Here is a 13,729-nt window from a genome sequence, read left to right on the forward strand (position 1 = left end):
CAATTAAAATTTTTCCGTTTCATATCTGTCAGCTTTTGTCAGCGAGCAACTAAATTATTTCGTTTCATATCTGTCAGCTTTTGTCAGCGAGCAGTTCGAATTTTTCGTTTCATATCAGTCAGCTTTTGTCAGCGAGCAGTTCGAATTTTTCGTTTCATATCAGTCAGCTTTTGTCAGCGAGCAATAATATTTTTTTCGTTTCATATCAGTCAGCTTTTGTCAGCGAGCAATTAGAATTTTCGTTTCATGTCTGTCAGCTTTTGTCAGCGAGCAATTAGAATTTTCGTTTCATATCAGTCAGCTTTTGTCAGCGAGAAATAACAATTTTTCGTTTCATATCAGTCAGCTTTTGTCAGTGAGCAATTACATTTTTCGTTTCATATAAGTCTGTCAGCGAGCAATTAAATTTTTTTTTCATATCAGTCAGCTTTTGTCAGCGAGGAATTATAATATTTGCTTTCATATCAGTCAGCTTTTGTCAGCAAGCAATTATAATTTTTCGTTTCATATCAGTCAGCTTTTGTCAATGAGCAATAAAAACATTTTTGTTTGCTCTAATTTTTAAATTTTTTTTAATTTTTCCTAAATTTTCACAGTTCCTTAATTTTAAAATATTTTTGAACAAAACCTAGCAGCTGTCTGAGCAGTGTAACCGTACGGAATGCAGTGCACACCTCTGGTCGCTAGAAGAATATATGACATTTGTTTGCTAGCAAACAGTTTTTGGATCTGAGTACTAGGCTTAAAGAAAAGTACTTATGATTGGCAAATCTGATTTGATTTTGATTGATTTATTAATCGTAGAAAAATATATTCTCAGCGCTGAGAGTCTTGACTTGCTAATAATATTGGACCGAATATCAAAATCGAGAAATATCAACGCATCTTGTCGTGTCCGTCAGTATATTCTGATAATCGCATGGTATATTTACGTGGGTCGGGCGGTATATTTTATCGGTTAATTCGCGGTCACATTATACCAAACAAAGGCTATTTTTACGCAAAAACATTATTTCGCTGTATTACGTTGCGCATTTAGTTATTGTACGTTCTCCTGATCCCCTTCCCCGCCTGCTTGTTGCACCTGTGTAGATTCTTCTTTTGCATGTTGACGACGACAAGCAAAGGAAAGGTTTTACACGCAGAACAACAACGCACGCCCCGCGACCCTCGCGACGCAGCCAGTGCAATACATTGAAATGCAGAACTACGGCGTTGGAGCCGCAGCCGCGACAGCAGCAGCAGCTCCAGCCGTCAAACGCCGTACGGATAGCTATGAGGCTGCCCAGCATCACCCCCAATCGCCTGAGAGCGATGAGGACTACGTGAACACCAGGACACTGCACAGACATGCCCACCAGTCCACACCAGTGGCCCCCGTTGTACCCATGCCCGCTGTGACGATCTCTTCTGATGGTCCCATCTCTGTGGAGGGTCATGTGGAGCACCCGGAGTTCTCGGGACCCACCTCTTCCGCCTCCTCCTACCACGAGGAACGCATGCGACGAAAGCTGCAGTTTTACTTCATGAATCCCATCGAGAAGTGGCAGGCGAGGCGCAAGTTCCCCTACAAGTTTGTCGTGCAGGTGAGTGATTCGACGTTGAAGATCCGCCTCATATTTTCGCTTAATTGGCAATTGTCTCGTGATGTGTGGAATTCGGAATAGGGGCGAGCGCTTTTGTGTGTGACACATGTTTTGCTTAACTGACAGTCGCTTTTTAATCAGGGGTTTCGAGCATTTTGTTTGCTCAGTTTTTACCAGCCTGTAACACAAAAGTCCAACTCTCAGCATAGTCAACATTTAGACACTTAAGCATTCTGCTTGCATTGCTAAGCTCTCTTCCCTTATCGATGCCTTATCTGAAAGGTCTACTAACTAAATATAGGACCTACATACATACATACATAGTGTACGCAATAAACTTGAAAAAATATCTTATATTTTACGGCTAGACGTACCCGGCTACACGTATGTACGCATACGTACAATTTAGAAACATTATTCAATAGTATGATAAATGCTAGCTTTTTGGGGGATTTTTTCGATGATTAATTTAAAAGTGGTTTGGGAACTGAACTTTACGGGAACTCCATGGCCCAACAATGCTGAGAAGTCGTGATAGAACCAGATTTGTCTATAGATACAAAGAAAACAATGATAAGGTTCTTAGATCATTGAACGGCCTTATCTGTGTTCTCAAAAGAAATACATATGTACATACATATGTACATACATATGTACATAAAGAAAAGCCCCACACACCTTAATTAGATTAAGCAAACGGAGCCACTGATTTGTATCATATTTATCTCCCTTCTTTGTACAGATTGTAAAGATCTTTCTGGTGACGATGCAGCTGTGCCTTTTTGCCCACTCGCGGTATAACCACATCAACTATACCGGTGATAACCGATTTGCCTTCTCGCATCTGTTTCTGAGGGGCTGGGACTCGTCGCGTGAGGTGGAGAGCTATCCACCCGCGGTCGGTCCCTTTGCCTTGTATTTGAAATCGGAATTCTATGCCACATTGCAGTATGCAGTCGATGGCTATGCCAATGTGAGCCGCTCGATTGGACCGTACGACTATCCTACGCATAACAATACGATGCCGCCGCTCAAGCTGTGCCTGCAGAACTATCGAGAGGGTACCATATTTGGGTTCAACGAGTCCTATATCTTTGATCCCCATATCGACGAGTTGTGCGAATCGCTGCCACCGAACGTGACCAGCATCGGAGTGGAGAACTATCTCAAGCAGCGCGGCGTGGAGGTCAATTTCGCATCTCTGGTATCGGCACAGCTGACCTTTAAGATCAAGACTGTGAACTTCAAGGCCAATGGTGGACCCTTGTCGGCTCCAGATTGCTTCAGATTCGACATAGCCATACTGTTCAACAATCGGGACCATGATGGCCAGATGTTGTTGTCGCTGGATGCCGAGGCCACGCGATTAAAGTGCAATGGAGCAACGGATTTCATATCGGAGGCGAATTTTGACTCGATGCTGAGGAGCGTGCTCAATATATTTGTCCTTTTGACCTGCGCCCTATCCTTTGCCCTGTGCACGCGAGCCCTGTGGAGGGCATACCTGCTGAGATGCACGACTGTCAACTTTTTCCGGTCGCATTTTGGCAAGGAATTGAGTTTCGACGGTCGCCTGGAGTTTGTCAACTTTTGGTGAGTCTTAAAGTGGAATAATTGACTAGAACATCTCACTAATTGCATTCATATTCGACTTCAGGTACATCATGATCATTTTCAATGATATCCTGCTGATCATTGGCTCTGCGCTTAAAGAGCAGATCGAAGGGCGCTTCTTGGTTGTGGATCAATGGGACACCTGCTCCCTGTTCCTTGGCATCGGAAATCTGCTGGTGTGGTTTGGAGTGCTGCGGTATCTGGGATTCTTCAAGACCTACAATGTGGTAATACTCACGCTGAAGAAAGCGGCCCCGAAGATTCTGCGATTCCTGATTGCCGCCCTCTTGATCTATGCTGGATTTGTGTTCTGCGGCTGGTTGATTCTGGGACCCTACCACATGAAGTTCCGCTCGCTGGCCACCACCTCGGAGTGTCTGTTTGCGCTGATCAATGGCGACGATATGTTTGCCACCTTCGCCACCCTGTCGAGCAAGGCCACCTGGCTGTGGTGGTTCTGCCAGATCTACCTGTATTCCTTTATATCGCTCTACATTTATGTGGTGCTGTCGCTGTTTATTGCCGTCATTATGGATGCCTACGATACGATTAAGGCGTATTACAAGGATGGCTTCCCAACCACCGATCTCAAGGCATTTGTTGGCACCCGCACCGCCGAGGACATCAGCTCTGGCGTCTTCATGTCCGATCTGGATGACTTTGACCAGACGAGCTTTGTGGATATTGTGAAAAGCATTTGCTGCTGCGGCTGCTGCAGACGCGATCAGGAGCCCGCGATCCAGCCTAACAGCGGCTACACGAGCCTCTCGAGTATTATCAAATAACTGGGTGCGCCATAGATAGTTTTGTGTCTTTACAATGTTTTGTTGTTGTTTTTGTAGCTAGTCTGTCATCAGCTTTATGTGTGTAGTGGCGTGTTAAAATTGTTATTAGCTTTTTGTATTAATTAGTTAATTGCCAAAGCACTTTATCCGAAAGAAACCCTAACGTACGTACCTATAAGAGTTTCCAACAGACAGCGGCTCAGAACCACGGCTTTGACCATGGAAACGCGACAGTTGGCAATGCAGCTGTTTGCATCAGTAATGAGCGATATTATGTGTATACTGTGTGTGATATAAGTCAGTACCAGAACCAGAACCAGAGAACAATAGAAATTAAAGTATGGGAGCTATTTTTGGCGGGAATATGGACATGGATCAAGTCGAGATCTGCCATGGGAACAATTGCATCCGAAACGAGTTTACGTACAAATATGAAATATGAGTCACTGCATATATATGCCTAACATTAACAATACAGAAGCCCTAGGTATGTACATACATATGTAAGTATCCAATAGGTAAATTTATTTTATGTTTACGATGAAAACTGCATGAATAACCAAAAGCCCCCACAATAAACGGTAAACTGTATACAGAAATTACAATAAAGAAAGAAAAGTTAATAAAAATCCAGAATATTAATAATCTCCGATAAGGAAACCCTCGATGATACATATTTATCCGATCACAGTATATTTTATTTCCCACAAATTTAAAGCGCAAATAGGAAATGACTATCAAACCAAGGACGTTTCTCCGACCACAGGAACGGGTCCACATAGAATAAGGACAAATCAAGTATGTTCCCCCGATCACAGAAAGCCGCCGCACGCCACGATCGGCCCACAAATAAGGGAGAAAACAAGAAGAGGCTATGCAATTTTTGGGAGCTCTCTCTTTTGCGAGAATTAAAGATAAATTAAACTTTTTTGCCAAACGTTCAGGAACTCATGCTAAGCACGAACTAGTATTCTATGTACATGGTTGTCTTCATGTCTCATTTTTGATATTATAATGCCGATCGACAGTCTGGATCCTCACGGTCCTGGGATAGTATGTCCTTCGGCGTTCTGTCCCTATTCGCCAGAGATATAGTACCCTGAAATGTTGGCTGTGCAAATATTAAAATTCTTTTTGCGCTAATCGGAAGATACGAAAAGTATCTTAGAGATACACAAATCTGGAAAAATACACCATTAAAGCTCACTTAGTATATTTTTTTAAAGGCACATAAAACTCGAGTATATTGTATACAAAATATATAAAATTCATTAAAATGTGTAATAAATGCAAGTAATAGTCTTGTCAGGTCGTAATTCACATAAGATTGCACCAATTCCATCCTAATCGTAAATGCGTTTCTGGCTCCATATTAAAGTTTATAGTGCAGGCGTTACTTGTATTCCTGGTTTAGCTGGCGTCCAATTAGCCAGCGTCTGATCTCAGAGGTGCCGGCCCCAATCTCGTAGAGCTTGGCATCGCGCAAAATGCGACCCGTTGGATTATCGTTGATGTAGCCGTTGCCTCCGAGGATCTGAATGGCATCCAGCGCCACTTGGGTTGCCTTCTCGGCGCAGTACAAGATGACGCCAGCGCAGTCCTTGGGGCTGCGGTTTCCGGCATCGCTAGATCTGGCCACAGTGTAGAGATAGCTGCGACAGGCGCTCAGAGTGGAGTACATGTCAGCCATCTTGCCCTGAAGGAGCTGAAACTCGCCGATTAACTGGTTCATTTGCTTGCGCTGATGAGCATAGTCGAAGGCTACGTCGCAGGCGGCCTGCATGAGGCCCACTGGTCCGGCGGCCAGCACGAGGCGCTCAAAGTCCAGTCCAGACATCAGCACATAGACACCCTTGTTCTCCTTGCCCAGGATATTCTTGGCGGGCACTTTTAGATCCTGGAAGACCAGCTCACAGGTGCTGCTGCCACGCATACCAAGCTTGTCCAGTTTTTGTGCCACACTGAAGCCCTCCCAGGCGGTCTCCACAATGAAGGCGGTAATGCTATGCTTGTCTGCGACACCGCTGCCTCCTGTCTTGGCGTACACAATCAGGGTATCCGCATCGGATCCGTTGGTGATCCAGAATTTACTTCCGTTAAGAACGTAGTAGTCGCCCTTGCGTTCGGCGCGCAGCTTCATGGACACAACATCGGAACCGGCCCCGGGTTCGGACATGGCCAAACCTCCAATGTGCTCACCATTGCACAGCTTCGGTAGATATTGCTCCTTCTGTTCGGCTGTTCCATTTTTGGTGAGCTGATTAATGCACAGATTGGAATGTGCTCCATAGGACAGGGCCACGCCGCCAGCCGCACTGTGAAACAAGTCTTAGAAATTATCTGTGGAGACTCTAGCCAATTTAGCTTACCGCGAAAACTCCTCCATGATGATGCAGTGGTCGAGGTAGCTGCCACCAGTGCCGCCAAAGTCTGGCTCCGCTGTGATACCCAGGAACCCAAGATCGCCAAGTTTCCTCCAGAATGGACGCATATCCCTGTGGATGCCAGTAAAGGTAATAAGGTATATTCCCTTTCATGTCGTCATTACCTACTTGAAGTTGTCCAGTTTGTCAATCTCTTTGGCGTAGGGCGCGAGCTCCTTCTGGAAGAAATTGAAAGCGACCTCGCGCAACTTTTGCCGATCCTCGTCCAGCCCGAACATGGCATCGTTGACAGGATAATGGGCAAGAGTTCGGGTGTGGGACAGCTGGCGATCGCCGTGCTGCAGCAAAAATCTGCAGGATTTCGCCACAAATCTCAGGGCCATCTTCGCGTTGTTTTTTGCAATCAATATGGAACCATAAACTATTATCTAACCCCTCCTCCGATCAGCTGTTGCTGTTTTGTCGATCTTAATAGAGATGGTCAACTCCTCCAACTCCGGAGTTGAAAAATAATCGAAAACGATCCTGAGTTAGACCATCTCTAGATTAAATATACTTAAATATACTATACTATACCGAAATACCGTAAATATACTTCAAAATAAGCCGAAAAGTGTATAATATACCGTAAACGGTCACCCTGAAACTGTCAAAGCAGTATCTAAACCACTAATCATACAGTTTATAGATGTGCCAGCTCTGGGGACGACCGCGTTTGGCTCATGACGTGACAGGAAATACATTCGAGCATTCGAGTATATATGGAATATGGAATAATGTGCATGTCTGAAGGGTGTATCCAAGTTACGGAATGTCTAGGGTAAATCAACTTAGCAAATAATGAATGTAAAGGTATGTAAAGGTATGACTCGACTAATTGCTGATTCAAAAGTAGTCCAAATGTTTAGCAAATATCTCTACACTAATCAGCAAAATACACTGAATGAAGCATGACAAACAAAACAAAACGAAATCCGCACTGTTACCTAATGTGAACCAAAATCGAATATTAACTAACAATAGTACGAGTATTTATGTAAATATTATAGCAAACGAGAGATATTTAGAGGCTTTTTTGTCGAGCTGCACCTTGACTATGCAATTGTCAATTTTCGACAATGAAATTTTCCCTTGGTTTCTGTTTCTGCATTTATCAATTTCCTCTCCCTATGAATATTGTAAATAATCAATTTCGGAAACTCATTTGAAACGAAACGAAACGAAAGAACTATATATGTGCGTATTTGTAATTAGTTTTTTATGAGCAAATTTTTTTATAAACCCTAATATAAATTTACATAATAACATAAATCAAGCAGCATGTTAGCTGCAGATCAGATCCAGTAAATGTTGAACGCGTACATACATATTTAAGCTGTTAAGTAAAAGTTATAGGAACGATAATTAACAAACGAACAAACAAACAAACATTAAAGTCAATGCGAACCTACCAATGTTGAGCAAAGACAGACCCAACACACATACACACAGACACCAATCCTATCATACAGCAAGGATATGGATAATATGTATTATGATCGACGTAAGCAAATACAGCGAAAGCAACTGCTAATTATTATAAGAAAATTAAAACAAAACTGAAATAAATATTAAATATTGAAAAACATTGTGGCTGCTTATTATCACTGGGCTTCAGGCTGGTCTTTTCGGCCAATATATTACAAAATAGCGTGTAAAAGACATATCCTTGCAGCCCTGAAGGATTCCTTGATGGTTCAAAGGATAGAGGAGACCCTTCGCTCACGAGGACATGCGTCACCTCTGGATCGGTTGAAAACTGACGGAGTTTTACAAATTTAATCCTTAATCCTTGATGTCCTTGATGCGAAACTGATTGCAAACGATCGGGGAGATTCTCCTGATCACGAAAGGGCGTGACCCGCCCAAATCGGTCGACAAAAAGTCGACATATAGCGTCACAACAAAAATACTGGTTTTTTTCTTCCTTACGCTATTTCGCGGCCAAATAGGGGCAAATCCTCGAAGGACCAACTTTTCCATTATTGTTAGGATCCAAACTGTCCATCGGCTAAAGTTTTCCCCCGATCACATAAAGGCATGATCCGCCCTGATCAAATGAAAAATGGCGAAGGAATAAAGGATTTATAACGATTCCAGGACAATATTCTTATTGTCCTTGACGTCAAACGATGGGGGACTTTCTCCCGATCACGAGGAGGCGTGGCACGCCCAGATTGGACTGGAAATGGCAGAGTTATACGCATTTAAAATAATGCTGAATAATGAAAGTATGGTAGTTCCAGAAATCGCCGTTCATTAATGGGGGCGCCACTGTGCAAGTAAATTTGTGTTGTTGCACAGTGGCGCCCCCAATTATGAACGGCTATTTCTGGAACTACCATACGTTAGTTCCTCCCGTGGCCGTCCGTGATTATGGGGGCGCTACTGTGAAACGAAAAATTTTTATTTGCACAATGGCACCCCCAGTGTTGAGCGGCTATTGCTGGAACTACAATACTTTAGTTCCAGCAGTGGCCGTTCAACACTGGGGGCGCCACTGTGCAATCCAAAAATTTGTATTTGCACAGTGGCGCCCCCATTTATTAACGGCGATTTCTGGAACTACCATACTTTAGTTCCAGCAGTGGCCGTCGCTGATCATGGGGGCGCCACTGTGCAACAACAAAATTTTTATTTGCACTGTGGCGCCCCCATAATGAATGGTGAAATCTGGAACTACCATACTTTAGTTCCAGCAGTGGCCGTCGCTGATCATGGGGGATCCACCGTGCAAAAATTAAATTTTGTACGCACAGTGGTGCCCCACTGATAACCGACGGCCAATGCTGGAACTAACTTTTTGAAATTGAGCGCCAAATTCAAATGTGCTGTTGTTGTGTAAATAATTTTAGCGTTTTTCAATCGCTTTAACTCCGTTATTTATCGAACGATCAGGACGTGGTACGTGTCCTCGTGATCGGAAGAAAATCCTCGATTTTTTGGAGTTCTAAAAAGGACCAAGGATCAAGGATATTTCTCCCATTCTTAAATAATTACTTTTCTCTGTCATTTTTCATCCGATCTGAATGTGATAAGTATCCTCGTAATCAGCAGGATGTCCCCCATCATTTCGCTTTAAGGACAATAAGGAAATTGCCATTAAATCCCTATAACTCCGCTGTTTTATCGTCCGATCAGGGCGTGCGACGCCTACCCGTGATCGGGAAAATATCCACAATTTCTTAGATTCCTTTTCAAGGACATTTCAAGTCAATTCATTGCGCAGCCCGATCTGTGCATTCCATGGCTTTTAGATCCTTAATAAAGTCCTCAAAGAATATTCTTGACCTCCCGCCCACTCCAATTAAAGCACACATATAAATTGTATTTTTTTATTTTTTAATAAACTATACAATACATATTTGATGTATATATGTATGTAGCTTTATATAATATTCCGTCCATGTTACTGCTAAAGCAATACAAAAACACTATACAATGGTATTACTAACTGGCATACTTATATAAGTAACATCGTATTATGTACAAACGTTGATTTCCGCTTATTAATAATGCTAAAACGCACGTTTATATAGTCGTACGCCATTTTATTTTATTTTATCTGGGTAGACTTAAACCTAAGCAACATGTAGGATTATTCCCCGTCAAAACAGGACATTTGGGGTTTAGTTTACTAAATATTACAGAATTTTGAGTTTATTAAAAAAAAGTCTTAAGGCAATTACTTCCTAGAAATGTACTGCATACTGTCTACCGAATACATATGATATATTCACACATTTGTGAGTGTGTGTGTGTGGTGTGGCACCCAAATGAATCATTAGCTTAGCGAATACCAGAGTCCATACGCAGATGAGCAATTTTTTGTGTTCAATCTCTCAGTCTCTTCCCATCTATATTGATGTCACCGTTGGCTGGTAGGGATAATCTACAAGAGGAAGAGATATGGGATTTTAAATGAATGCCAGATGGAAGTTGTTCGTGTTATGCGCACCTGAAGATTTCAGATCTGCCTTTTCATTGAAATTGTAGACACGTGCAATAATGACACTCAAATTGGTCCTACTGGATTTCCTGTGGAAGGAGAAAGATGTTACACATCGAATAGATTATACTTGGCAGTCGATAGAGATCGCAACTTACACATTGATGGCCCACCAGCACACGCGTATGCCCCGTCGCACAAGAGGGCGCGGTGAGGGAAGAAGGAGGTGCAAATGGGTGTTGCGCGTGGAGCCCTGGTATATACCAATTCCATGCATATATGTATATATAGAAATATATACGTTTGTACCAAATTTTATCGAAATAAAAAGTTCTCTGAAAAAAAAATAAAATGTCTAAAATAGGGATACGTACATATGTATATGTAAATGTGCAATTTCAATTAAATCAAACAATTAATATATTTTATTTTTATATATTGTATTTATTTCCCACCCCCACCCACTCTGCCCTTTCCTCATTTATGCTGCGGAAGGCAACCAATTTCGGTTCAAGCGGCAAAACAACACATACATGTACATGCTTTCTGTCCGTCGGCTCGTGTCACGTTATGAGCCGAAGTCCTGGGAACGTACGCTGCAAACTCAGCTGCGCCCCTTTCGTTGAATGAACTGGCACATCTATGTATATACTCGTACTGTATGGCAAGTGTCTAAACATAACATATGTTATAGCATAACATTTACACTAACATTGCGCATACATCCGCGCAACGGTTCTTCAATTCAAATTTGAATTTAAAAGTTTTGCGGGATCCAAGCACTCGCTCCTCACTTTCTTTTGCGAATGTTTTATGATTTCTTTTCCTTTTCGCCACTGGACCAGCCCCGGCTTTGGTGTGATTAGTATTTGGACCAAATGTACAGATGCGATGCGAAACTTAGAGTCTGCTGGCAGGGAAGTGCGCATGACTCTCCATTGCACTCAAACAGTGATTACCATTAGTTGGAGCACAAGCTGGACTTTTAGGGTGATAATAAGTAGAATAAGTTCGTAATTTTTGAGTTTGCTTGGCTCTGCGCAGGACTCAACAATGGCAGATGTCCGACTGCATGGACTGGTTGCCGTTACCCGTTACCCGCTGACGTCGTCGAATGCCGGGCAACGCAGCGGCAACGAAATATGCCGACATCAACAATAGCAACAACAACCACAACTATGGCAGAGAACGAGCAGCAGAGCGAGCACGGTGCAGGCGCAAGGATAAACATAAACAGGAGCCGCAGTCAGGCTAGACCCTTGGTCTAAATGGAATTAAAAGCGCTGAGGAGACCCGTCCAATCAGTCCCACAGTCGGTGCCCATTGCTGTGCGTTGCCCGCGGAGCGTCTCCTTAGCCGAGCCGTGCGTTCCCTTGGGTTCCAATCCCTTTAGCCCCGTGGTCATGGACTTTTGTTTCTTGTTTCTTGTGTCGTGTGTCCGAGTCCGTGTCCGTGTCCGTCGAGCATAATGCAATGCTTGTAATGATAATTAATTAATTGGACGTGCGGGTCAGCAGCGAGAGCAGAGCAGAGCAGAGGAGAGGAGAGGAGAGGCCGATGTGCAGCAGCCACTGGAATTACAAATTAATGGAAACAGAAACAGAAAAAGTGAGAAAAGAAGGGCAAATGCAAGCCAAATAATTGAACAATTCGGCTAAGGCAATCGATAAATATCCTAGCCATAGGCCATAAATAAGTTGCCGCTGTCGCTCCCACGAGTACACCCATTGGCAGGTGGACGGGCTCGCTCACGTGTGTGCGTTTGATTAATGCCGTGCTACCCGTGCTACCCGGAGACTCGACTCCGTCTCCGTCTCCGCCTCCACAAAAGGCGTAACCTATTGTCGTTGTCGTTGTCGGTGCCGTCGTCGTCTATATCCTGTCAATCAACTCTAGCAGCGCTACTCAATGAGGACACAGTTTTTATTGTAGGTAACAATGCCACGTTCCCTTGGAGCCATCCATTGCTGTTGTACCGTGCACGCTTTCGATGTGTAGCCCCACCCCCTATCCCATGACGGGGCTTAGAGTCATGTTATCCCACGCATTGCACCTGCACGCCCTATCAAAGGTCAAAGATCAAGGTGTTCCCTTCTACTTGGACTTATTAATCACACAAATGTGTGCACAATGGATATAGGCCTGGAGTAATGGGATGGGGGAATCGTCACTCTTTATGTAATCATCAACGAGTCGCAGTGCTCGGAGTCCAACACCCCACCACCTCCCCACTTTCACAGTAATTAAATGCCGCCTCGCCTAGGTCTATAAACAGATCTCACTGTCAGTGTCTGCTGCAGCATTCTTGGGATATTTGTTTGGGTTTTGTTTGCCGCTCTGCTCCGCCATGCTCTTAATGCCAAGTGGAATGAACTTGATGAGGCAGCAGTTGCCACTTTTGTGCACGAGTGGGGCGGCACAAAGGCAGCTCTGATGAGGAGGCAGCGCCAGTGGCAGTGGCAGTAGCAGCAGCAGCAGCAGCAGTAGCTCGAGCCCCATCCGACATCCTCGCTGGATGTAGTGCGGCAATTGAACTCTGCTGCTGCTGCTGCTGTTTCAGCTGCTGGCTACCCCCATAAACATGTCTGAAATACACAAAACATGCAATCTGGGGGCTCAACAACTTGAACTTGTTGTGTCTGTGTCTGTGTCCATTCTACAATACATTTGATAAGCCCTCGCCCTAACGACCATTTACGACGACCCGTCTAGAGGCCATTAAATCTTTCCCTTTACTTTCATTTGTTTTTATGATGCGTTCCCATTAGTTTAATTGAGGTATGGATGGCTTAATATTCCCTGATTGATCGGAAAGGATAGGGTTAATAGAGAAACTGCATTTAGAACTTTTTTCACCAAAAACTTACTTCACAAAATGATAATATCGTAACTCAGTTTGCTTAGAAGAGGTTTGGGAGTTTGGGAGTCGATAATCATTTTTCCCACTGCACCCCGCCATAACCCCGCTCGTAATTAAGGGGTATTTTGCCAAACGAAATCTCTTGCAATTGATTTGCATGGCGTCCCAAAGGTTGGCATGCAACCAACTCCTCTCTATCGATGAAGCTGTACTCGTATCTCTATAAATACACTTGAAATGCGAAATAATGTGTGATAAGCAAATGCACTTGGCTCCGCGAATGGAAGCCAATTACACGGCTCGGACAGAGCGCACACACCACACGGCAGCGGTACCGAAAATATATATTTCCAACAGAGAAAACGGCACGGCACGTCACGGCACGGCATGGACCGGAGCTGAGCTGAGCGGTCGCGAGCAGCGTGTTATTGGACGCGACCAGTGACAAAAAACACACAGAGTCCAAAAGTAAAGCCAACTGAAAAAAAAGCTCTCCGAGATCGCGCTGTCAA

The 13,729-nt window shown here is 43.8% G+C and overlaps 3 protein-coding genes across 3 annotated transcripts; 1 reads left to right on the top strand and 2 right to left on the bottom strand.

Annotated features, from left to right (window-relative positions):
* The first annotated feature begins 959 nt into the window (after positions 1–959).
* Positions 960–4,641, top strand: LOC111067786 (mucolipin-3-like). Its single transcript, XM_022357092.2, has 3 exons — positions 960–1,586; positions 2,329–3,179; positions 3,244–4,641. Exons 1-3 carry the CDS (start codon positions 1,200–1,202, stop codon positions 3,983–3,985), a joined length of 1,980 nt encoding a protein of 659 aa, XP_022212784.2. The 5' UTR covers positions 960–1,199; the 3' UTR covers positions 3,986–4,641.
* A 533-nt stretch (positions 4,642–5,174) lies between these two features.
* On the bottom strand, positions 5,175–6,845 carry LOC111067787 (isovaleryl-CoA dehydrogenase, mitochondrial). The gene is made up of 3 exons (XM_022357093.2): positions 6,538–6,845; positions 6,355–6,480; positions 5,175–6,300 (listed from the first exon to the last, which is right to left on the bottom strand). Exons 1-3 carry the CDS (start codon positions 6,750–6,752, stop codon positions 5,379–5,381), a joined length of 1,263 nt encoding a protein of 420 aa, XP_022212785.2. The 5' UTR covers positions 6,753–6,845; the 3' UTR covers positions 5,175–5,378.
* A 3,420-nt stretch (positions 6,846–10,265) lies between these two features.
* LOC111067838 lies at positions 10,266–13,714 on the bottom strand. The gene is made up of 4 exons (XM_041592631.1): positions 13,225–13,714; positions 10,516–10,692; positions 10,367–10,446; positions 10,266–10,300 (listed from the first exon to the last, which is right to left on the bottom strand). The coding sequence occupies exons 1-4, from the start codon at positions 13,374–13,376 to the stop codon at positions 10,266–10,268; spliced, it is 444 nt and encodes a 147-aa protein (XP_041448565.1). The 5' UTR covers positions 13,377–13,714.
* Between the last annotated feature and the right edge of the window lie 15 nt (positions 13,715–13,729).

This window comes from Drosophila obscura, unplaced genomic scaffold (genome assembly GCF_018151105.1).
Source record: "Drosophila obscura isolate BZ-5 IFL unplaced genomic scaffold, ASM1815110v1 contig_181, whole genome shotgun sequence".
Taxonomy (NCBI): domain Eukaryota; kingdom Metazoa; phylum Arthropoda; class Insecta; order Diptera; family Drosophilidae; genus Drosophila; species Drosophila obscura.